Consider the following 27,918-nt stretch of genomic DNA (forward strand, 5'->3'; position numbering starts at 1 on the left):
ACAACAACAAAAGGTTATTTGTTATTAACTGCCCACATTATAAAAGATGCTGACTTTCCTTTCCTATGCATGTACAAGAAAACAAACTTAATTCCACTGCTGTAATTAAAACTGCAATTACATTTCAGTATTCTTTACGACTGCTATCAACACATAATAATTGGATATGAAGAGAGAAATCACAACATTCCCTGCTACCATCCAAATCAGGCCTGTTGCTACTATCCCAGCTGATCTAAGGTGAAAAGGCTAACAGGTGCTTGCCAAAAGGCTAACAGGTGCTTGACAAAAGAAGTGGAATTTTCAAGCGACTGAGACATAATCTGAAACTGAATGAATCAAGAAGGATTCTACAATTCAATCTGCCAACAAGATTATTTTATTCTAAGAAAGCTCTAGCTGTGACTCTCCGACCCATTAGTCTGTATGATCAGATGACAGCAGCATATTTTGATGTTTTCAGCGCATATCATGGGGGGTGGGGAGGCTGCTGTCTCAGTTAAAGTAAATGCATATAATACCATTGTTTGTTCCAGTTTCATGCATGCAATATCTGCAACCCCTGGATTCACCTGTCAGCAAGTTCTACAAGGAGAAACTGAACCTATGCCTTCAAGAGTGGCATTCAGCCTAGATCGCTTAGCTATATGAACAGCGGAGATTTTCTCCCAGACACAGCTGTTATCGACCTGAATATATCTACAGTTAAACAAATTCACACAAAGCAGATCATATCCACACAGTGACAAAGTGTCATTTCAGACTGAGTAGAGAAAACTGGACTGATTTGCTGATTGTCTTTCTTCCAGTTAGTTATATATCTGAAATGTAGTTAGCAGCAACAATGTTCCCTTTTGTGTTCAATTTACTCAATTTGTGTTCCATTAAATCAATAGATAAGTGAATGATACTTGTAATCAATAAAGAAAATATTCAGTGAAAACATTTTTCAACGTTGTGGAAATGTAAGTGATGGAAAAAAACATAACCAAATCATCAGCCCAAATATGTCTCCATATTAATTAGTGGAAACAATTTCGGGCAGGAGTGGAACTGAGAAAATAGGAGTATTTAACAGGGTTCATACTGACCTTTGAATGATAAATTCAAAGACTTTTCCCACATTTTCAAAAACCACAAGCATAGATTTCCAAGACCTATTTTTGCTAACATTTTGTATACAGGTTATATGAGAAAATAATGAATGCAAAATATTACAATATTGTTTAATGATGAAATTGAAACTATAATTAATATCCTAGAATTGCTTTATTATGATCTGGAAGATAGGTTAACATTCATTGTTATTTCAGAAATATGTTGTTGCTGTTGTTGTTGTAGGGTTTAACGCCATTTTTCAGCACACACGATAGGCTATACATGGCGGCCAGTAGTAATGGTGGAAGAAGAACCAGGGAAAACCCACGGAAAGAACCACTGACCCACGAGAAGCTACTGACAAGCTTTCTCACATACCCACATAGGCTGAATCCGAGACTCGAACCCACGCAGACAGAGGTGAGATGGCAGTGATCTGTAATGGAGAACGCTTTAGACCACTTGGCCACTTGGGGCCCCTCAGAAATATGTAATTTGTGCATCAGATTTAATACAAAATAAATTGTTCTCTTAGCAGACATCAGCACTGCTTTAAATGCATTATTATAGTTGCTGTTTTTTCTCTTCAATCATTTTGGAAAGTGAAGCCACTGCTGTCATCTTTTCCTCTGCTCTTCTCCAAAGAGCATTTGACTCTGTGACAAGCACAATGAGTCCTTTTAACTCTGTTTCTTCTGCCTTCTGAACAGAGGAATCATGTAGGCTGGCAATGTCAGCTTCAAGACGCAGCTTTTTGGCTTTAAGTTCTTCCACATCATCCATGGCTAACTCCTGTTTCTTTCCTTTTCTGATTTTCCTTTCTTTTGGAAAGGACAGAACAAAACACTTCATCAAGGCTGAAATCTGTTCTACTGAAGCATTCCAAGGGATGATTGTCCAATTGGATAACTTCATCCACTAATATTCCATACTGAGTCAATATTTAATCACATCATTCCTTTTATTTCTCTTGTTCAAGACAGATATTGTTAGAAGAGCAAAGACCTGGCATTTTTAAACATGAGGTGAAACAAAACTGAAGACGTAAATCGAGTGAACAAATTTTGAATCCTTGAGCATGTTACTTTTGCGCACTATCTACAGAGTAAGCACTTGTACAATATAATCAAAGTTCAACTGGCTGAACAGTCTTGTTAAATAAAATTGTGAATTTGTGTAATGAACATTTTGATTGGCCAAAGCTTGATTCGACATTGTAAATATCAGAAGCAGACGACATATGTACATCTGTAATTGTACATACACCCCTTTGCTGGAAATGGACTTCTCCATGAACTGGAACTTGTTCTCGAGCAGGTCTGTCTATTATACTGAAAACTTCCATTAAGCAGGAAATGTGCAGATGATGACAGTGTTAGAGTGACTCTACTCACAGCCAGGTTAGAAATTATAACTCAGTGAATGAATTGACTAAGTTCCTTGCACTTTTTATCACATTAAAGGTTTCCATTATTAAAATGGGAAGGGGGTACACACAAATGGGTTGGTATAATCAGACTATATATCTGAATCTATCAACCTTGGATAATTTGATTTGTGATTATAGAAAGAAATTCAAATTTTTGTGTTTATTTTAATTTTCAAAGACTTTTAAAGACTTCAGGGTAATCTGCTTGATTTTCCAAAACTTTCAAGGCCTTGAAGATGCTACCTCATTTTTCACAAACTTTCAAAGACCTTCAAGGACCATACAACCCTGTGTAAACACAGCAACTAAATGAAGCAATCCTCACCCACCACACACCAAAAATACTTGATGCTCCCATCTTGGGTGCATTAAAAAATTTAGTTTCCACCATCATATCTCGGGAATGGAAAATTTGTAATGCTATTTTTCTATCCTGTCAAAAATCTGTAAATAAATTAAAAAAACCACATAACAAATGGCAATTTAACTAGTAAATCAAAATACATAAACTGAATAAATACTTACAATTACAACTACAACTATTATGATGGTAATTTTAATATTTTTCCACCACATAGATCTTGCCAGATTTATACTGGTTTTCTTGAAGGAAACAGCCTGTAAATGTAAAACATGTTTCTTCAATAATACTCACACAAACATACAACTTGAAGATGACATCCCCTAATGTATATAATACTTACACAAACATACAACTTGAAGATGACATCCCCTAATTTATATAATACTTACACAAACATACAACTTGAAGAGGACATCCCCTAATTTATATAATACTCACACAAACATACAACTTGAAGAGGACATCCCTTAATTTATATAATACTTACACAAACACACAACTTGAAGAGGACATCCCCTAATTTATATAATACTCACACAAACATACAACTTGAAGATGACATCCCCTAATTTATATAATACTCACACAAACATACAACTTGAAGATGACATCCCCTAATTTATATAATACTTACACAAACATACAACTTTAAGAGGACATCCCCTAATTTATATAATACTCACAAAAACATACAACTTGAAGAGGACATCCCCTAATTTATATAACACTCACACAAACACACAACTTGAAGAGGACATCCCCTAATTTATATAATACTCACACAAACATACAACTTGAAGAGGACATCCCCTAATTTATATAATACTTACACAAACACACAACTTGAAGAGGACATCCCCTAATTTATATAATACTTACACAAACATACAACTTGAAGAGGACATCCCCTAATTTATATAATACTCACACAAACATACAACTTGAAGAGGACATCTCCTAATTTATATAATAGTTACACAAACACACAACTTGAAGAGGACATCCCCTAATTTATATAATACTCACACAAACATACAACTTGAAGATGACATCCCCTAATTTATATAATACTCATACAAACATACAACTTGAAGATGACATCCCCTAATTTATATAATACTCACACAAACATACAACTTGAAGAGGACATCCCCTAATTTATATAACACTCACACAAACACACAACTTGAAGAGGACTTCCCCTAATTTATATAATACTCACACAAAACATAAAACTTTAACAGAACATACCCTAATTTACATAATAATTACATAAACATAAAACTTTAAAAGGACATCTACCATGTTATATAATAATTACATAACATAAAACTTTAACAGGACATCCACTATATTACATAATAATTATATACATAATATAACATAAAACTTTAACAGGACATCCACCATGTTATATAATAATTATATATAATAATAACATAACATAAAACTTGAACAGGACATCCACCATGTTATATAATAATTATATATAATAATTACATAAACATAAAACTTTAACAGGACATTAACCATGTTATATAATAATTACATAAACATAAAACTTTAACAGGACATCCAATATGTTACACAATACTTACACAAACACAAATTTTAAGATCCACTACCTTACATATTTATCCCCCCAGACAGAAAAAGATGTTACAACAACAATGGTGCTAAAAGCTGTCTGCTTACTTTGAAAGGAATTCACGTAACAGCAACCTTCTTGTATTTGCACCCACAACCCTGTGGTATGTTCCTACTTCAATTTGTGCTTCTTACAAAATTCCATCTTTTCTTCTGCCTTTCCATTCCTGAATCATATTTTTGAGTCACCTGACTTCACGGAAGTATAGTCCACCTTTTTTCTACCTTTCACTCACTTTATTTTCATGTGTGATGAATATTAATCACCTCATTTGTTAACGTCACAATGAAATCGTCTACTCTGCACCATTTTAATTCCTTGCACGATGGTTATCAGTACTTAAAAAACAGTTCAGAACATGACCTGTTTATGTCAGTCTTGCCAATAATTACAAATTTATTCATACTTTGTACCTCTGCAATTTGTGATTTCATGTAGGGAAACTAATAACATCACACTATTACAATGGTGTTAGTATCCCACTTAAATATTCACCTGCATATACTTCTGATTTGCTCTCTCTAATAACAGTTGACCGGTACAATAGCAGGATTAAATGCACTGAAAGCATTTCCAGCTGACGAGTGTATAATCGTATTTACTGTACAGGATTCAATATCAGGCATACATGAGACATTTATAAACAATGGATGGAAGATAGATGGGCAGCCATTCCATCTAACAACTTTTCTAGGTCAACAAGAGGATTATTAGAGATTCTGCAAGGCAGTATACATGCCCTAACACACTATAATCCAGGAATGGATAAAAAGGAAGGAATAATCGTTAATTATGTATAAATATAGAGCTGAGACAAACACATGGACATTTGAAGAAAATAAAAATAGAAATTCTGAATGGATGTAGCAATTCAAACTAGGTTATTCACTGACATATTATCTCTATTGGTTTCATAATTTACAATACATGGGCAAAATCCAAACCAGACAGGTTTTTAACTGCCAAGGCTATTGAAGTCTAGTGCAGATGCTGGCCATATCACCACAGCCAGTACCAGGGGTTTGCCAGTTTTTCCACTGTGTATCCATTATATGAGCCACTGCATTGCATGTATGGCCTGAATTGCACCAATACAGATAATCATTTGCACTGTCGCACATGCCCTTCTGGGTACAAGCAACGTAAATCCAATAAATCAATCAATTTGCACCCCATGCCCCTAATTCTTATAAATGTGTTAGACACAGATAGAAAGCAAAACAATGGCGTACACACAGAAATTATAGAACGTATTGTGTGTGTGTGTGATTTGGATTTTTAACATCGCTTTAACAATTTTTTCAGTCATACGACTTCTGTAGTGTGGCAGTTTATAGTGATGCCTAGCACTGGGGCATCATGCCACAGACATGTAGCATCATGTCCCACCCAGTCACATCAGGCTGACCAGTCCAACACTAACCACTTAACACTGAGCGCATAGTGAGGCAGCTGTTAGTACCATTTTTAGAAGTCTCTGGTATGACTTAGCCAGAGTTTGAACCTGTCACCTCCTGCATCTGAGGTGGATGGTCTAACCACTAGGCCACCAGAGCAGTCTATAAAACACATTGCAAAGAATAATGAAAAATGACTATGGAAATCATATGACTGTCCTTCCAGCATGTGAAAATAGGACATCTGACAGAATTTATAACAAGGCTGACTAAGGTGAAATGAAAGTATTACAGAACCTATGGTAGAAATGGCACCAACATGCTCATCATCTGATGAAGTTAGACAAAGTGAGAAATATTTATCTTTAATGTTGCACATCAAACTGACAGAAATATTAATGGAGTATGCTTTCCTGGTATAATTTCCTGGTGTGAGAAAACTCCTGAGAACCATTTACATTATAAGGCACAAAGGAATTTGAATTTGGTATTTTTGAGGTCTTGAGAAGGAGCAAAGCAGAAGTTATAGGATTGGCACCAATCACTCAATCCTAGAAGTGACCACCCAACACTGACTTCAATCATGGCTAACAGATGACTTCTAAATAATTTCCATTTTTAAAAGAAGCCAAAGACATGATAAACGTCTTTTTTAGTCTGAAGCATAAATGGCACAAGTCAGGCTTTTTAAAAGTGTAAGTTGGAATCTATTTCTGATTTTCAGCACTTGTCTGTTTCATTGTGGAGAAAATTTAAAAATGGTGCAGCCTGCAGTCCAACTTAGGTGAATGAATACATATGCAAGTAATGCAACCTTATCCTTCAGTAATATAAAAAAAACTGCACTATATTACATTTATAGAGGTCACTCACTATTATGTCCCATAGTATACCACCGTCCCTATTATTACAGGTGTAAGATAAGGGATCTCACTAAACTCAGAATAAGGATCTCTCAATATAATGCTGGTTATTTATGGCTCCCATGAACAGTGTTATAAAGATGAAGCACTATACTGATTCAGTAACAATTATTTAGGTGTACCTTTTCATCACATTTTGTAGCAGCATTTCCACTGACTGCACTGTAACATTTTAATGTGATGACATGTGAAACTATTTAAATATGATGACACGTGAAACCAACTCACATTAGAACTCAGATCATCTGTTTTATCTATCAACAACTCCAGTCTCTCTCCTCTATCTGCTATCTGATCTGAAAAATATATTTAAAAAAGTCAAATTATAATAGCATATATACTTAAGCATTTTACTATACAAGAAATTTAGTTAACTCCACTTCAAATCTCAATATTTTTCACACGAATTTCCAGCTCAAGCAAATATGCAACATATGGAGTCTTTTACTATGAGAATATTTTATTTCTTACACAAATCTATAAGATTGGAGAATATTCTTTTGCCACTCCATCCATCATCACTACAACCATTATCCCTCCAAAAACTCACTCATTCCAATTTGCGTCAAAACCAAACCCAACAACTATCTAAGGCATCTTTCATTCATGCATGTGTGTAAATGTTTTTATTCATTAATATTCTTAAAACTTTCTCTGGGAATATTCCTTATTTTATCCCTGTCATTACCTGTAGCCCAATTGGGTGGGGGGAAAAAAGTTTCCACACACCAGTGTCTAACTTGCATCCAAGTGCTGATGCACCCACCCACCCATCCTATGTCCTTTAACACTAACAATGACGACATTGCCACTGGAAAAGTGATGCCCATGTCTCACTGTATTTATTCTGGTAAACCCCAATATATCCTTCTTGCTGTTCCTGATTAACTTGCATGATGTGCATGAATCCATAAAACAATAACGCAAGAAGTTGAATATATTTTGGACAAATGTGTGGTGACAAGAATCTTTGAAATGCAACTCCGATTTGAAAATATGCCATAAAATTTTCATATTGATGGCACTGAAGTTTGTTGGACTTTTTAATAACAAAATTTATTGCAAGTTATGTTTCTAAGAAAACTTATAGCATCCCATTAATATTAAAAATCAACTTTTGCTGCTTCACAATTCAGTCATCCCAGAAAGGTGAAATAATGTCAGAAGGTTAGAGGATAAAGACTGTGCTCTTAGTTTGGCTGTATGGTGGTCCTTCAGGTATGTGCATGCAGACAGCACTGAGTTGTGTTATGCCAATTATAAATTGTAGCTGCGGTTATGGCATTAGCCAAAGTGTGTTTGAGTGGATCTGTTCAGTACTTGGATCATTCTTGAGACCAACTGCCATGCATGTCTTGAGGTATTCAGTGCAGGAGAAGATAAGCCTGTTAGAGACGAAAGTCCAACATTGGAGCCATGGCAACTATATTGTGTACTAATTGTCAAGTGTCAAAAAAGGTCATCCGATCCATACACATGCAGTGTGGCTTTATCATCCCCAAAGTGGCAAATATCACTGTCAACTGATGGGGGTTTCCAAATGAACGACTGCTGTGTGGCAAAGTTAGAGCCTCCGATAAAATGATGATGAAGGTGTGGTCAGAATGTCTGTAACTCTCCCAGACTGCAAAAGAAATTGAAGTTGGACTTTTTCATTCTATCATAAGAGTAGGAGAAGAAGTAGGAGGAGGAGGACAAAACTCCGGGGATCGAAGGTGGAAAATATCCTCAATGGAAGCTCATAAAAACAGCATATAAATAAGCAAGTGTATGGTTGGTGAGCAAACCCACATAGATTTGGAGCAATGTGCAAAACAATACTGAACAAAAACAAAGTGTCAATGCTTGAAATGAATGGAGATGGATAGCCAAAGATCAAGAATCCAATGATTTTGAGAGTTAGGCTGGTATGATGTTACCTGTACCAAGTGAAAACTCAAATAAAGGAACATCGAGTATGGAATCGATAGGCAATGACACAATAATGTGACTGGGTAATGTATTTGATGTAGAAAGGAAGCATTAAGTAAATTATGTTTCTCTGATGATACTTACCTAATCACATTAAAACTAGGAAAATACACTCAAATCCAGCTTTCTCCTGAATAACTCCCTCTGTGAAGGACAAAAATCATCTTTCTAGCATATAGACCAGTAGTTCTGCGACCCAAATCATGGTCAGGAGAACTTTCTGAAAGATCACAGAGGGTTGTCTGGATTTCTTTTGAGGGTTTCAAAACTTATCAAAATGTGGAAATGGGATTGCTAGGCTTAGAAAAATATATTGCTTAGGGTTGCAGCCAAGAATGGTTGGCAGCCACTGATACAAACGGAAATAATTCTTACAAACTGCCTGGAAGCTACCAATAGCCTGACGAGATTCAACTATCTCCTTGGTAAGGCCAGACTCCATAAATATAAACTGGAGGCAGCTGACTGAGCATACCAACCAACCAAATCTACTATGTCTTGAATTGAAATGTTCAAAGGCCAAGCTTATCTAAATTTCACATTTTTCATCATCTGAGATCTTCATGAGGCATGCATGATCCTGTGAGAGCTAAAAGTACGAACAATTCACTTTAGCCATAAGGCCAGTGCTTATGGGCTTATGTCTTGCTTCCACTATCTTAATTGGTTGGATGAGTCTCTGATGGATGTTGCAGGCAGTTTTTAATGTCTGCATCTGAGTGCACAAACCTGGTCTTAAAGGGAAGAGCTGATTGAACAGAGTGGGCGAATGGCTATTTTTTTATTGCATGTAGACAGTCTGTTCTTAGAGATGAAAACAGGCCGCATCATTAGTGTGTCTGAGCTGCATGTTGTTTGGAGCCATGGATAGCAAATGCAATTCACTTACTGGCACACTGAAGCCAGTGCTGTCAGGAAGAAAAGTCTTGTACAAAAAAGTTTCAGCACAGTAGACAGGTGCTTAAATATGCACAAGTTGAGCCACATGAAGACCCAGGATAGGTTGCATTCGGGGAAGAAGAACGAGTGTGGCCTGAAGAGGTCAAAATTTATCAACAGATCAGAAAGATTCTTGTTGTGACCAATACTGTCTGAAAGTGTTGGAGATCATGAAATGGTGACCTTTGATCATAACGGGGGTTCATATTTTTGTCCTCAGAGAGGATAGACATTAGGAGTAGTGTGATGATGTTAACTTGACTCCAGCAGATGAAAGAATGCCACTTCCTCTCGTACACCTTCAAAGTGGTGAGTTTTAGGGCTGGCGTGAATCTCTCCGTAAGCACAGAGCACATTCTTGTGCAAGATCCAGGCATGAAGGAGGACTTTCTCCAGATACAGATGGAATCCTGATTACCTTGGCTGCTTCAGCAGTGTAGGGGTTGCTATGATCTTCCTAGGCATGTCTGTCATGAGATCGGCTAGATTGTTGATCCAGGAGTTGTTCCAATGGAGAGGAGCAATCAGAACTACTTTACAGATCTTGCTACTCATCTTCTGTATTATTCCAGTTCCCCTCTCCCAGCTGACTGACAGGGTGTAGACAGACAAGGTTTTGGGGTCAAGGAATGGAGAGAGAGTAGTTCATTGTTCTGCCATGCTGCAAATAGGTCTGTGAAAGACAGACAGGTGGAGAGACCACTCCACATGAAGCAGTTAGCCACTTCTTTATAATGACTCAGCCTGAATGTCTGGGATATGTCTGACTTCTATGCATATATGGTATTGGGCACATCAATTGAGGAGTTCCCACATCATAATACAGAGATAAGATAATTTGGTCCCTTCTGGCTTGGAGATAGTTTACCACAACCAAGCTGTCCATCATCATCAGAACCAACTTTCCTTGCATGTGCTTCCTTTAAACTCAGGAAGCCTGGAGAATGACCTTCATTTCTAAATAAGATACTGATGCAAATGCAAAAAAAAATATTTCTTTTACCATCCACTTATCGTGACTGTTGAGAGTACAAGAGTGTCCCCAATCCAAGAAACTGCACAGATTGTCAACTTCCAGCTGTGAGGCTTCCAAAGGTTTTCCCGCTGCTAGATGCTCCCCGTCTTGCCACTGAAGCAGTTAAGTGGGAGATTTCAGTTGAAATCATAATCTAGGGATCTAAACAGTCCAATTCTGGGCACCAGTGTGTCAGATGGGACATATGTGGATGCATGTAAAGGCACTCAAGACAGTCATGTTTAGCATTTATTTTATGTTCATGTGAATCGATCATATATTCGATGGAGAAATAAAAAATTTATAATAAAAAGTTATACAGCCATTCCACATATATTGTAAACATACAGCCAACTCACCTATATTCCTGACCATAATTCCTTTTAACTCATCTACCTGACCTTTGACCTTTTCTAACTGGTCTGGGGATCCTCCACTCTCTGAATAATATTTCTGAAATGTAAAGGATGTCTTCATGAAAAGAATTGAAACACTGACATGAAACATCTAATTAAATGAGTTCATGCTAATATTTCTACTCATAAATTCAGCTATAAAATGAACTTTGTATCAATGACGGAGCTAAATTAACAAAACAAAATTAATTTTAACTAATACAATGCCAAGAAGTTTTAAGTAACATTGATCAAAACAAAATCCTTATCTCTTGCCGATTTACACAGTCCATGACCTGAAGCTGTATTAACTGTACACAAAAAAGCAGGTCAATGTGACCTGCTTTCATTACTGGTGAGTAAACCCCTCCAGATGAATGAATCAACACTATCATAAATAGAACTGTGTTCAACTAAATGAGCTAAATAGTAAAACTAAATGTTGCTGAGAACTCTAACGCAAACAGTTCAGGCTTCTACAAAGTGATACCTACCACGTGTAGCATGTACTATATGTAAATCATGTAAGACAAAAATTAATAACAAAACAAGAAATACCTTCTTGACAACTGGCAGCGATTAAAAAAAAATTAAACCTTTACTCAAACACTGAACTACTAACAAAGTAGTATAAGCATTAAATTTGGGACCCCGAGTGGCCAAGTGGTCTAAAGCGTTCTCCGTTACGAATCACTGCCATCTCACCTCTGTCTGCATGGGTTCGAGTCTAGGATTCGACCAATGTGGGTATGTGAGAAAGCTTCCAGTAGCTTCCTGTGGGTTGGTGGTTCTTCCCAGGGTTTTCCAGGGTTCTTCCTCCACCATTACTACTGGCCACCATGCATAGCCTCTCGTGTGCTGAAAAATGGCGTTAAACCCAACAACAACAACAACAACAACATTAAATTAATTTTTTTATTCGCATTAATCTTGAATCTAAATACTGTTATTTTATTACATATTTATTAAACATGTACTGTAGTAATGTTATCTGGAGCCAAAATTTAAAGTGTGTTACCAATGCGTTTTTATATCACCATGATAAAATCATAATGTTTGTACTATTAACACTCAGGCCTGGACAAGTAAGGTTCTAGTCTAGGATGCACAATTCTTTATGATAAATTATCAACAAGACTCTTTCAAACGTTCAACTGGCCAAAAAGATTCTTCAGAAATCAAGGTGAGACCATTTCTTCCTTTTTAACTGCTGAGTGTTCTGTGATATTATTTCAGCAATAACATGATTTTCATGTTAACTATTTTGGTGGATGCTTGATTGGCACCAGTTTCATTTAGGACCATGGAGATACCATTGTCTTTTGGTGAAAACCCCATGTCAATCTTGCCATCCATTCAGCAGGGTAGTGACAATAATATTTTCAGGATGGCTGTTATTGCAGCCATATTGGTTTTACAACTGGCACTATTTTTCACTGAAAACCAGAAAGATACAAGAGTTTGTTCTATCTGTGAAACTCCCATACTGGTACAGTCATCCATTTGGAGAAGAGATAACAATATTTTCAAGCTGGCCACTATGGTGGCGATAATGAGGGTCAATTTGCTTTATTTTCATTTAGGACCAACTAGACCCCATAAGAATTCTTCTTTTGAAAATCCCATGTCAAAATGAATTTTCATTTACGAGGAACAATAGACATCTGATCAGCACAATTTAAATTCTGGACCCACAAGAAGTCTTCTGGTGAAATTCCCATGCTAATATAACTCTCTGTTTTGAAGGAGTGTGTGTGTGTGTGATTTGGATTTTTAACAGCTTTAACAATTTTTCAGTTATATCACTATGATGTCTGCAGTGTGTCAGTTTATGGTGATGTCTAGCACTAGGGCATCATGCTGCAGACATGTAGCATGATGTCCCACCCAGTCACATTATCCTGACACCAGGCCGACCAGTCCTAACACTAACCTCTTAATGCTGAGCACCAAGTGAGGCAGCTGTTAGTACCATTTTTGTAAGTCTTTCGTATGACTCAGCCGGGGATTGAACCCACAAACTCCTGCATCCGAGGCAGACGCTCTAACCACTAGGCCACCGGAGTGGTCATTTTGGAGGAGTAATGATAAGATTTTCAAAATAGCTGCCATGGTGGCCACATGGATATCATTGGAAATCTGTTGTATATTAAGAAAATGACCGTCTTTTTTTAAATGGAGGGGGAATTTCCCCTCAATTTTAAGTTAGAAAATAGACCCTACATGTGCCATGGCCAAGGTTATAGCTCATGGAAAATTCCATTGTTTTTTTCCAGTAAATATTGCCCATGGTGCCTCTGGGCAAAGCACTTTACTCAAATTGCTTCAGCAGCACCATGCTGTAAAACACCAAACTAAACTTGAAGATTGTTACTATTTATATCTTACAAACTGAAATGTACTGAGGACACAGCTGATGTTGAAGATTGTTGCTATTTATATCTTACAAACATGTATCAGCTGAAATGTACTGAGGACACACTTGATGTTGCAAACATGATACTCTGTATTAATATTCTCTACTGTGGTAAAAATGGAAACAGATTTAAAAGGGCCAGAATTGGGAGGGGGGCAGGCATCTCAAATACATACAGTATTGCCAAGCTATAATTTTTGCAAATATTGTTTTGGTGCCAAATCTGATGATGATATATATAATATATGATAACATCACAAGTGTACTGTAATAAATAATGCAAAATTCATACCATCTGAGATGCCTGAACTCTTGAGAACTCACTGTTCATAGCATATGGAAGAGCTGTCTGGGCCCTCACTCCATACTGGGTAGAGAATCTGTTACACAAATAATGAGATGCTAAAAAACTGAAAGCATGCTCACTCAGCTTAAACAAAAAAAAAAACAACAAAGAAACATTCTTTGCAAAGGTTCATCTACATAAGGGCTGGCTTAGAATTAATGAGACTGGAAAGAAGTTGTGAAATTTTTCTTACTTTCAAAAACCCAAATAATCAATCACTAAAGGGTTACACTAAATGGTTGAATTATAACTATTTGATAAGTCTACATCAGAATTATTACCCATGATATATAACCACCTCCTGATAAGAAAATGTGTCTGTAAAACTGTAAATTTACCCTCTGATATCAAGTAACCCTCAATTCATGTCATTTTTCCAATCAGATTAGTGGCCTAAATTGTGAGGTATTATTATGCAAGCGAGACAAAGTAAAACTCATTCCTCAAATGGTCTGGTTTTAGAATTGTAATATCTTAAACAGCTGAGTGTTTCATCTTTAGATACAAATTAGAAAAAAAAGTTTGGATTGGGTACAATATTGTGTCAAAGTAATGATATTTTATGTTGAATGTACTGTCAAACACATCATATTAGTTGTGCTAAAAAAAAGCAAGATATATATATGGTAACAAAATAAAGGTTAAGAAATCTAATCTGAGCTCTCTATATGATTGCAATGAACTCCCAGGCTTTAACGTCAGCACAATAATAGTTTAAAGTTCCCAAAATGTGAATATCAAGAATTTCATTTCAACAGTGTATCTAATCTAATGAAAAACATACAGTAAAGCAGGGGTCGGCAACCTACTGCACCACACGCCTCAATGTGGCAAGTCAAAAGGATTTGTGTGGCACACGAAAGCCAGCCAAAAATCTCAATTTAACAGTGTTACTCTCTTACTGGTGGCACACACTCATTTATTTTGCAATTAATCCAAAAGAAAAGTTGCACATTATGTAAAATAGGTTGCCGATATCTGCGGTAAAGCATACGATACAATACAGAGAACTTATGCAAAACATTTACTATTATAAAACTGTTCTTAAAGCATGTGAATTAGTTCAAATTTCAGACTAAATGTTTAAGATTAAAATGATTCACATTTGTTATGCATTTTTATTTAAAAATATGCAAAAATGCAGCTAATTTATTGCTCTGCTAGCGATGAAATGAATTAAGTGGAAGCAAAAAAAAAGAAACTTACTTTTTCTTGATCTCATTTAGGTATAAAAATGCTTTGGCCCTTTCAAAATCCTGAAAAATATTTAAAAATTACTTAGCCAAATTAATTACATCATATCTGTGTTACCTAGGCTTAGAAAGACAAAATATCATGTATTTTTTTCTATCGGGATCATACATGTCTTTTGGTATCAATGTTTGCCAAATCCTGAGGGGTTGTTGAAGGGCAAGGTTTTCAGCTGAGGGATTAGGCAAACATTGATACCCCCAAAAACAGTATGACATCTATTCTTTCATAGAAATGAAAAATATCTGTGAAAGTTTCAGATGCAATTGTTTTGATTGCAACGCAAATGAGAATACATGAGATGCATAAAAAATCCTTTGTTGAATCATTATATTTATCGCTATGAATAAATAAAATGTACATGGGTATAAAAACATGCCTTATTTCTCTACCCAGAAAATTTATCTCTTCTGTGGAAGTGACGAAAGTAACAGGATTGCATGCATCAAGGTTGAGGTATGCATTTTCTCAGAAACATCCTAGTCCACACCTGAATGTGATGGACAAATTCAAATGTCCTTTACTTTGTCCTCTTTAGACAAGTGCCACTGTATTCTAAGATTAATGGTGCACTTGATTGGTAATTCAGAATGGTAACAGAAACCAGAGTGATTTCTATGCTTATGTCATAAAAAATTTCACACTGTCTGAAGGGATCTTTCACTGTGAATAGAAGCACTTAATACTGCCAAGATGCGGTCTGAATTGCACCATATTTATCTAATTATAATCCCATGACTGATTTTAGTCCACCCCACCCACCAATTATACGTCTCTGGCAAACATTTACCAAGATTACTCTATGAAGCCGCTAAGAAGAATGTCACAAATATAGTCCATGCAGCGAAATCAGCCCACTATACTACTAAGATCATGGAAAGTTCCAGCTGCAAAGAGCTCTTCGAGATTACTAACAAGCTAATGTCAAGGAACAAATCTACACCACTTCCAACTACCTCCTCTCCAGTCAACCTTCCGGATGTGTTTGCAAATTTCTTGTGTGACAAAGTACAAACCATTAGAGATAAGCCTGACACCACAATTTCAATTGACTCATCGTCATCATACAGTGGGTATACAGAATTTGAGCAGCAACCATTAGCAGCATTTGAACCTGTCTCTATGGATTTTGTACGTACAATCTTAATGAAGAGTTGACCAAAGTCATGTGAACTTGATCCAATTCCAACATCACTGCTGCTTGAGTGCTTAGATCCAGTAATGCCTTCACTAACGGATGTTATTAATACCTCTCTCTCATCCGGAGAATTCCCATCATTTTTCAAAACTGTCATTGTAAAGCCTCTGCTGATAAAAACCAACACTAGACCTTAACGATTTAAAGAACTACCACCCAGTTTCTAATCTCCCATTCATATCAAAAATCATAGAAAAGGTTGTTCTATCCCAGCTTGTATCTCATCTGAATTCAAACGGTCTTTTTAGCAATGTACAATCTGCATATCGCCCTTGCAACGGTACTGAAACTACTCTTTTAAAAGCAGTTAATGACATTCTCTCTGCATTGGATAGCAGAAATATTACAGTCCTCACCCTCCTTGATTTGTCTGTGGCATTTGACACAATAGGCCATGATATATTACTTCACCATCTCCAGCATGTATTTGGCATTCATGATACAGTCTTACTGTGGTTCATGTCCTACTTGGTCAACAGGACACAAATTGTATCTGCAAATGGAATACACTCCAGCCCAGTTGATCTATGTTGTGGTGTTGAACAGGGTCTGTTCTTGAACCTGTTCTCTTCATTCTATACACTAAGTCGCCCAGCAATGTGGAATGAATTGCCCACTGAACTTAGACACAAAGACACAGTGATCACATTCAAGAGGGCTCTCAAAACTCACTTATTTCGACTGCAAGAACAAACTTAAAGACCTAATAATGTTTCCTACCTTGAATATTCTCAGCATGTTTTTTTTCCATCTTCTAATTTCATGGTGTTTGTTTTTGTAATCATATCATTATATGTTTTTTACCTTATAGGTGTTGTCTAATGTTGTAAAGCGCTTAGAGCTTCTAAAGGTTAGGTGCTATACAAAGTCCTCATTATTATTATTATTATTATTACTATTATTATTAACAAGCCAATCTGAATATTTTGACAAATTTATTTGGCTGGCCCAAAGGTCTTAATATGGTAAAAATACTTTATACTGAACACAAATTTCCATGATACTCACATCATCTGTGATACACAAGTAGATAATCCTGTCTTCACATATATAATGGAACAAGTAGCTGCAAAAGAATAGCACATATGATTGACCAGATAATTCAACTTAACTTTGAAGATAACCCACATAATTTTACATCAAGCTTTTGTTAATATTAACATGCAGCAAAGCCCTGCTTATCAAAATTCTCTGAGGGACACAAAATAAAAGCTATCAGTATAAACAGAATTTGGATTATACATGAATTTGGATACTTCAAAGTTTTCTGGTTTGAGGACAAACATGGATGTAAATATATTCCATTCTTATTAGTTATTCTGATCAAGCAGTGTTCACTTTTAATTCCATGACCGATGAACTGATTTCATCTAGCAGTGGTTACTTTTAAAGAAATGACTAATAAAGTAATAATGATTTCTGTGATTGACGTTTTCTAAGTGATGAGACTAAATCAGTGATGACAGCAATAGGGAAATGAGATCAGGTAAATTAAAATGTCATTAAGGCCAAATAAAATTAAATACTGTAATGATGAGTGATCACATGTATCACTTCCTCATACTTGCCAATAAAGACTGCAGATAAAAAGGTATATCATAGCACAGTATTGTAATTAGGTGTTAATTTGAAAACAAAAACATCAAATGGCATCACAATTTGTTTTAAAATGTACGAGCTATACTGTGGACTGAAAGCAAGAATTCTGAAATGAAAAGATCTGCAAGCAAAATCTGTACACGCACTTAATAGATACTTTGTAAGAACTGAATTCATTGAGTCAATAACTTTTGAGTTTATGATAAAAAATGACAAGGTTTTTATATTTTACTTTTGAATTATTATATTGAAATAAATAAGAAACTAGATCAGTGGTCTACAGTCTTCACTCCCTGTATTTGGTATATATTTAAGATATAATTTTTTTACAGAATAAGAAACACCCAATGTTTCCCAACTCGTTTTAGAACACTCATGGTGCTTCATTACAGTGACAGACTTAATAATGGACACTCATCAACAATACTGTACAAGGATTATGTGCTATAAAGGCCACTGTAAAGCTGTAGATACTGCAATGACAACAACAGATTCTATTAATCAACTGTTATATTTTCTCACCAAGAAAGATAACAAGAAATGGACAGCTTGACATATCGGAGTAGATTCACAAAACAATTACCCATTCATAAGCAGGCCTTTCTGCATGATTAGAATTTGGTGATTAATCCTTAAATTTAATTTAATTAATTCTTTAATTTAATTTAATTAATCATGTTTCATTATTCAATGCCTCACTTAATAACAATATGAAATTATATCAAACATATATCTGGCAAACAATACACTGGTCATTTGACCTATCTTAATGTTATCTTAGTATTTTTCAAAGTCTTTACAAATGTAAAATTCTCTTCTTTACTTCAACTGTAGCTTCTTTAATCTCCTCATCTCCTGTTTCATTATTCATTATATCAATTAAAAAGTTTCCCAAGTTAATTATCATTTATAACATAAACATAGCAAGCAATGCATTGCTCGCTGGTACAGGTACCTGAAACAAACATTTATTCTTGATTCAAATTCAAGAGATCAAAATGTGAGGTTCCAAAAATATAAAGATAAAAACCAACAATGCATTAATTGTATATGATTTTAATTTATTTTCTTCTTTTTGGTATTAATTCTATATTTTTCAAATACATAAATATTAGTAAAATGGTTTTGTACAATAATTTGATAAATAAACATGAAAATCTCTGTGCAAATAAAATTATACATTAATTTAAGAATTTTATGGATAGAGATGTACAAGACAGTAGAGTGTATAACAATACATGAATTATGATTAAATCATTCATCAAATTAGTAAGTAAAAAATGATAACTGATCACGAAATGTTATAAGATTCCTAACACTACACATATGAGGTGCAGATAAAAATCAAATTTAAAAAGTGTTCAAAAACATGATGATGGACAAACAATTATACTTTATTGTGCATGTATATGATCAAAATCTAACGCTGCCATTTTTTCTAAATAACTGTGTGTATTGGATAAAATCTGAGCAATAAACCAACATACCAGAGGTTTCCTTTTATTTAGGCTACTCATGAATTATTTGCTCCCATGAATCAAAATCAATTGGCTACTTCAAGTAATTACAAAAAATACACGAGGCAAAAGCCTACATACCATTACAAAATTGGATAATCAATCTATTTACCACGTAATAACCTGCAGAAGCATGGTTTAGCAGAAATACACAATCAAATGAAGTGTTACAATGATATTCAGCCTTCATTTCACTCAGCGATATCTTCATGATTTTCACAGGGAGTACCTTTTCCCACACAGCATTTACGTATAAGGGGCTGTTCAATTTTAAGTTGTCAATTTGTTATATAAGAACAGTATCAATGACTAGACTGAGGTACATCCTATAGAAGATGCTTTTTAAAAATAAATATTTTCATTAGTACATGCTCATGTCTGTTACCAATGTGAAGGCACCTGCTAGACAATTTAATAAGACTCGCCTTTCATTTTGATGTTACATCCATAACTTTGACATATATCCTATCAGAATAAAGGTGCTGGAATCTGATTAGTGAAATTCAAACATTCTGTCAATGAGAGCTCTTTCTTTTCGAAATTCTTAGAAGCAAACATTTTTTGCCATATTTCTTCAACAGGCAGCTAAACAACCATTGTACACTAAGGGATTTTCCAGTAAAATATCACTGGGACACCCACAGATGCAATTTAGACTTTGTATCATTTTCACATGAACACTTTAAGAAATCAGACTACCCTGTCTAATGCACCGACATATATGGTATATGCTATATACAACTGAGAACATGTTACACACAGGTAAATATTGTAGTTTTTGAGGCTATGGCAGTTTGCCAATTTTTAAGCCAAATATCTTTATTCATCAATATTGTTCTAATTTCTGCATGATGGAAACGTTCAGTGTGCTGCAGTGCGTTTAAAATGAAACCAAAACCAAACAAAAATCTACTCAGAAATCACCTGCCATGGGAGTAGGTCAGCTTTGAGTTCTCAGGTGGAATTTTCGCAAGGATCTGCTCAGTAACCTCAGAGAAATTCCCAGCACAGCTGGCATATTTGGCCAACACAGTGTTGCCCCTGGCAATTACAGAGTATAAAATTGGCATGATGTTGCTTTTCTTGTCTACATCTGCAAAAGAAAAAGAATGAAATATCAATTCTGGCTTTCCTTTTGTTCACATTAATCAAAAGGACCCAGATCAAATCAGTGTTGACTCATTACTTGTGTGATGAGCTACAGTCAACAAGATTATATCTATTAATACCACTGCTATAAGCATGTAAACTAGTAAAATTAAATAGGTGGACTATTCAACCAGGAGTATTCAACTAGGAGACACCCCACTTCTTCAATGATTACTTGTGCATTTCATATTTGCACTGAGACCGTCATTTTGTACCAAACAAAGTATCATTGGGACTAAAGTACAGCTCTATTGGTAGATCACAAGAAAGTACAACCTGAGGTCAAAACAAATCATTTTTTTTTAATTCTTCAGTGCAAAGGAGCTTGAATTTGAAACCAATTTTAAAGTCAAATATGTTTCTTCAACCTAACTTACCTGATCATAATACCCTAGGAGTATGACCACTACCTTGCAAATCCCGACATTCATAACTTAAAATATGGCTATTAAAGATCAAAGTTATTTGTCCATACAGGAGGTCAGATAGAGTGGTCTCTCTTGTTACAGGAATTGGTGTCAAATTCTGTCTATACTTAAGTTACTACTAAAGCAGCATGCACATACTGTCAGTAGGAAGTGAAAGCAGGGAGGAAGGAAATGTGCATCTGTATTTTTTATTGGGTAATTACTCTAAAATGTTAATCATAATACCTTAGAAGAACAAGTAAGAGGTGGACAGAAATATAGCCCTTACCCAAGAGTATTATAAGCCATCTCTGGCCATCGTAATGCATGTGTGGCAACTTCTAAGCCTTTCATATAACTCAGCTGGAGTACTGACTCCATATGCCTAGACATGACATGCCTATTTGGGAAAAAATTTCCCCTACAAATCCATTGAAATTGTAGTGCAGTGTAATTAAGAAGTGGCCAAACAACCTGGCAAGAAAGTCTGCTGCCCTAACACACCAAGTCCCACTATGTTTAACTGAGCCTTTTGGGATGAAAGACCTCTGAGGTAAAAGTTACAGATAGTCAACTCTCACCTCCATCCAATGGCTTGTAAAATATCAGCTGGAAACAGTTGTGCTTGAATTTAATGCTGGTAGTGACTGCCCTAACCTCATGAGATGAAATGCACAATAATTTAATTTCATCTTGGGTTAATTCTCTGTATGCAGAGCAAATTACCCATCCTGTCATGGACAAACTACCCATCCTGTCCTGGACAAATTACCCATCTTGTCCTGGACAAATTACCCATCTTGTCCTGGACAAATTACCCATCTTGTCCTGGACAAACTACCCATCTTGTCCTGGACAAACTACCCATCTTGTCCTGGACAAATTACCCATCTTGTCCTGGACAAATTACCCATCTTGTCCTGGACAAACTACCCATCTTGTCCTGGACAAATTACCCATCTTGTCCTGGACAAACTACCCATCTTGTCCTGGACAAACTACCCATCCTGTCCTGGACAAATTACCCATCTTGTCCTGGACAAACTACCCATCTTGTCCTGGACAAATTACCCATCTTGTCCTGGACAAACTACCCATCTTGTCCTGGACAAACTACCCATCTTGTCCTGGACAAATTACCCATCTTGTCCTGGACAAACTACCCATCTTGTCCTGGACAAATTACCCATCTTGTCCTGGACAAACTACCCATCTTGTCCTGGACAAATTACCCATCTTGTCCTGGACAAACTACCCATCTTGTCCTGGACAAATTACCCATCTTGTCCTGGACAAATTACCCATCTTGTCCTGGACAAACTACCCATCTTGTCCTGGACAAACTACCCATCTTGTCCTGGACAAATTACCCATCTTGTCCTGGACAAATTACCCATCTTGTCCTGGACAAACTACCCATCCTGTCCTGGACAAACTACCCATCTTGTCCTGGACAAACTACCCATCTTGTCCTGGACAAATTACCCATCTTGTCCTGGACAAACTACCCATCTTGTCCTGGACAATTGAGCCTGAGCTGAGATATTGATTATTCCTTCTTCCAAAGGTAAAATAAACTTGATTTCTCTCTTTACACTGGCTCAGTTTGATTTCAGTACCACTTCAAGGCACTCATCAGGTCCTGTACACAGCCATTAAGTGAAGTGTTAAATGTGGAAATTGGTTTCAACACAAAAAGACGGACTCCCATGAGCGTGAACCTGTTCTTGGCAATGAAGGCAGTAGCCATCATGAGTAAAATTGAACCCAACGGAACTAGAGACAGTTTGGGTTGACTTACGATGAATGCATTTTGCTTGTCTTGCCTGCTGCAGCTAGGAAAAATGGGAAGCAGATATTATATGCAAGACAAGCCAATGATGTCCCTCTTAGATTACAGGATCCAAGGATTTTCCTGCCAAAGTCTTTCCCATTTTTAACAAAGTGGCTTAGCCCCTCCAACACGCAGGGTACTTGATAACTGCTGAGTGAAAATGGCATCATTTTCTGGAAGCAGGCTTGCCCTAAGAAACTGGGACATAAACAATCATCTTCTGTTTCTTTTTATCCACAGATATTTGTGAGAACATTGGCTTTGAAAGTATGTTATATAACACTGCTTCCCCATTTAGCATGCCCTATGGGGACTTTTTTGTTCCTCTGATCCCTATTGTGAAATGATCGCTGATGCTAGGATTCAAGTAGATTAGTCTCCTTGGTGGCCTTTTTGTACACTTGCTCCATTAAAGAGGAGGATGGAGGACAATGGCTGCGATCTAAGTGTGGCTTTGTGATGCTCTTCCAGGAAGGTGGAAGTGGAGAGCATCACTTTCCACATCCAGTAAATTGACCGCTGTTGTCATGGAATTGGTCAGAATGTGTTGTGCTGCCCTGTTCACCACATGTACCATTTGTGAAAGATTCCTATTGCGTGTCCAGAGGGCATAACTGGAGGCTAGGATATGCAGTTTTCCACTTGCTGGAAAACTGCCATTGATACCAGGTCCAGCATAAAGCATATAGCAACAATGTTCTGGACCAACCACTGTTGTCACTGAAGTGTTTTTGGTCCATCCTTACTGCTATGTATCTGCTGTGTGAAACACCTACATGTATGTCTTATAGTATGCGTTACTGAAACTGGACAGCAAGCATTTATTTGAAAAGAAAGGTCTATTCACACTTGGGTCCTGTAGTTGCTTTTCTCAACAGTACAAATAAGTCAGTCTGTTTTGGTTAGGTTTTGCAGGTCTAATACCATTTTCAGCACCTGATAGGCTATACATGGTGGCCAGTATATTTGGTTGGGGAAAATTCTGGGAAAATCCCCATGAAGAACTAACTATTGGCAAGCCCTCTCACATACACCAGTTGGCAAAGCCATAACTTAAACCCTTATGGTGGTATAAGACATAACTGTTGAGGTCCCTACATGGCTCTGTGAATGGTATATACCAGTTCATGGCTCCTGGTTAAGACAAGGCCATCAACTGGGTATTGTGGTGCTGTACTTGTCTTGGAATGACCTGGGTGCATTGTGGCACCATTATGGAGTGCCACTGTCATGATGCTGGGCTGGAATACAAGAAACTTGATCAGTCTAAATGGGTCTCATCATACAACATCAGTTTTAGTGATGACTTCAAGCAATCTAAATCTGATGGCAGAGACAAATCCTGATGATACAGAGACAAATCCTGATGATACAAAGCCATCTTTTTCTCCCTATCAGTGCCAGGCTTGTGATGCCATAACAAGTTGAGAGATATTGAATCCACAAAACCAACTCCCCATGAATCAGGTGTTACAGTATCTGAGCTGGATTCACCTACTGTCGATCCACCTCGTATATAATCACAAGAGTAGACTGGTTGTCATACCTTTCAGTTTAAGTGCAATTGGTACTACTGAAAGTATCTTTTCTGGTTGAGAAGGTAACAGTAGAGTTAGTGCTGTATTGTAGTTGTAGCTGAAAACGTTTTCTGACTTTCTTATTTGCTGGTAAGCCCTCAAGTTTACAAATTCTCTTCAATAAGCGATTTCTTGACTAAGGTGATGGTGGTGTCTATGCTGATGATGTCTTTTATCTTCCCTTTCATTCTTGATCATCTGACTGGATTACTGATTCTTTATCCATTGTATCCATTATTCAAATGTAATTCCTGAGTGGCACATACTATGATAATTTTCCACCTGTTTCAGACATTTGCACTGACCGCACTTTGTCCTGATCATTATACAGACACCTGTAAATACAGGAAGCAAAACAACAACTATACTGGTGATGCCAGTCAATCAATACAGGAAGCAAAACAACAACTATACTGGTGATGCCAGTCAATCAATACAGGAAGCAAAACAACAACTATACTGGTGATGCCAGTCAATCAATACAGGAAGCAAAACAACAACTATACTGGTGATGCCAGTCAATCAATACAGGAAGCAAAACAACAACTATACTGGTGATGCCAGTCAATCAATGCTTTATAAAGTAACAAAGTGGATGTTACTGAACTAATAGACTGTCTTTAGAAAATTACCTGCAAACATAGAGGATAAGTGATAGCTAGAAGCCAGTCAAGTGTCATTTTATAATTAATGAAGTGGATGCGATTTGACTATATAGCATGGAGATCATAAGTGATAGCTTATTCAGATGAATTCTGCTTATAACCTCACTTGAAGTGCAATCTGCTGAGTAATTTAATTGTTTTCTAACCTGGAAGACCCAATGGTCTGTTATTATATAGTTAATGACCAAGGAATACAAAAGACAAAGTACATGTTACTGAATGCAAGGCAAGTAACAAAAAATAGTGCAAACATGTATAATATATGATTAAATTATTGTTCTAATAAGTCAGATAAACTTCATCTCAGAATGAAAACAGTGTGAAATAGTCTGAATATAGATTGTGTATACTTCCCTTACATGAGAAACTCCTTCAACACACTGCAGTGTGACTAATAACTCCTGATATCAGAAGTATAGATGGGATTTTTGTCAATTCCTGTTTCTCAGGTGGCACTAACAGCTCTGTATTTTGCATAACATTAAATATTAGAAGAAAAAAAAGAATTTTGCAGATTTTATTCAGTGGCAATTTTTTTTTTAAATCTTGTGTATTGGGTATTGTTAAAAGGACTTTTAATGCCCTTTGTTTTCGTATATGATTGATGTGTGTAATTTGGGTCATGGAGCATACAACTTGGCCTTATGACGCATGTGCATCTATAAAAAAAACTGCTAGCTCTACTTTGACATCTTCAAGTCTTGGAATTCATAGGTAAATTGTAAACAAAATAACACAAAGCTCTATTTTGCTTTTATATTTTATGTAATTCATAATCATTGCACTTTCAAAAGTTGGTATTGTCTAGTCTGGTAAAATTAGTTTTCCCTATCAGTCACATCTGTGTTACTATATATATATATATATATATATATATAAATTCACCGGCGTATAGTCTGTTGCTAAATTCTTTAGTAATTCTTCCCCATAAACAAGACTTTGTAAACACGTTACATCCCCCTATTCATTGTTGTTTCTCTTCCACATAATAGCTTATTTTTTTTTATAAAACATTGAACTTTACTACTCTTTTTACAAGATCAGTTTAGTTTGCTTAATATCTCTTGCCATTTATTGGCATTGTTACTTTAAATTTTGTAAAACTAGCTATAAACCTGACCTAATATCTCGACTGAGCTGCTGACAGAAGCAATCCAAAGTAATGTATTTCATTTCAATAGACCGATGGATAAGCATTACATCTTTTCAAAGCTGTGCGCAGAATAGGCCGACATATCGCGAGTCATGAAAACACTGGGGTGGTATCCCATGTGTCAAAATTTAATATTATTTGAAACAGAATATTTTGGTGACAACTGCCTCTTTTCAAATGGTAAGCATTGCTGTATTTTATTCTCATCGATTGGTTGAATTTGTATGCATTTTGCTTCAATATTGGAGACAGAAACTTTTGGTGTGCAGAAATGCCCGACAGCATTGTAACTGTACAGTTTATCAATCTTTTAACTTGATACCATAACAACATACCTAATGAAGTCCCTATTATTCAGGCTTTCGGTAATGTTGCCATATACACCATTAACTGTTATGAACATTTATAACACATAAACTTGCTTGCAAAGTCATAATATTTCAGACATGGGTAAAAAGCATTCTACCCACTGCTGATTCTGCAATTTTCCTATTTTACCAATGACATTATTCATCCATTCCTTTAACCACTAACCATTTTCAGCTTCTGACTGTATTATCACTTCCCCTCAATCTTATTCCTGCAATATTTACTTTTTGAATAAATGATTCTATTCTGATAAAGTATAAGAAAACATTAGGTGCCAATACTTTTGACTGCCCACTGTACATAATTCTCGCAAGTGGGTTTTGGAGCGATGTGCAAATACATATAAAAAACATTAAAACCTGAGTAGGGTGTTATCCATCCACTTTAAATGTATAATCACCTTAAGTTACACTCTTTCCTGAAATAAAACAGTGGAGAAACTTCATGCAGACTATGGGTTTTCTTGGATACCATCGATGTGCATGATATTTGTCATATATTTGGATTTATGTGATAAAGCTTAAGTGATATACTTTTACTAGTGCTTATTGAAATACGCTTACAAAGGCCTAATTAAAATATTAAAAAATTCAGTCCATAACTTGAATAGGCCATTAAATATGGGCCTTACGTAGGAAAGAAAGATGGAGATGTGATAAAATTTAAGCCTCTTAGCACAGGTACTTATTTCTAACAGTATTTCTCTGACAATAACCACTAACGTTCTGTCGATAAATAAGTTTTAATTGGTACAAGAGGAGTGGGTGTTGTCAACAGAAAAGTTTCCCCGTTTTTTGAATTGGCATTCAACAACAAAGTGCGTACATGTTGACTCCAACGTATAATGTCACTTTGTAATACACTACGTCTTGTATGACTCTAAAAGTTTATGTTCTTCTCTTTTACTTAACAGTTAAAATACAAATATTTAAAAATGAAACCTTTTTCATTGCTTTCCATAACGTTGTTTGTTTACTTACCTAGCAAAGCAAGGAAATGACAAGCAGTTCATATGACCTATGTAACTGGCCGATTGGTTCCAGGAGAATCCGAATGGTAGTCCGGTTTACTGACTTGAATTTACCCATGAATAATGAGTTTGCACGTTCACCGGTTTATAAGCCAATAAGCCCATCTGTGTTATCTGTAGCTAAATTCGTAATTTTTCTTTCCATATTTATTGCGCACTTCGTTTAAAAATCAGAAAGTAATCGAAATTAGGTTTTGGTTGACAATTGGTAAGTTTGGTAAATACAAG

General features: G+C 36.1%; 1 protein-coding gene across 2 annotated transcripts in view; it reads right to left on the reverse strand.

Moving 5' to 3' along the window:
• The window catches only part of LOC149797780 (vesicle-associated membrane protein 7-like), a 41,908-nt gene extending 14,193 nt beyond the window's left edge, over window positions 1-27,715 (reverse strand). For both annotated transcript variants that reach the window (XM_089962729.1, XM_089962728.1), the window contains exons 1-8: window positions 27,641-27,715; window positions 20,431-20,599; window positions 17,399-17,456; window positions 15,148-15,197; window positions 13,888-13,975; window positions 11,144-11,237; window positions 7,088-7,155; window positions 3,053-3,145 (exon numbers count right to left, since the gene is read on the reverse strand). In XM_089962729.1, the coding sequence (XP_089818855.1) occupies window positions 3,053-3,145; window positions 7,088-7,155; window positions 11,144-11,237; window positions 13,888-13,975; window positions 15,148-15,197; window positions 17,399-17,456; window positions 20,431-20,576 (597 nt within the window). In that variant the 5' untranslated portion in view covers window positions 20,577-20,599; window positions 27,641-27,715. The remainder of the gene's footprint in view (window positions 1-3,052; window positions 3,146-7,087; window positions 7,156-11,143; window positions 11,238-13,887; window positions 13,976-15,147; window positions 15,198-17,398; window positions 17,457-20,430; window positions 20,600-27,640) is intronic.
• Between the last annotated feature and the right edge of the window lie 203 nt (window positions 27,716-27,918).

Source organism: Sinohyriopsis cumingii, chromosome 6 (genome assembly GCF_028554795.1).
Source record: "Sinohyriopsis cumingii isolate HCF-2022 chromosome 6, ASM2855479v2, whole genome shotgun sequence".
Taxonomy (NCBI): domain Eukaryota; kingdom Metazoa; phylum Mollusca; class Bivalvia; order Unionida; family Unionidae; genus Sinohyriopsis; species Sinohyriopsis cumingii.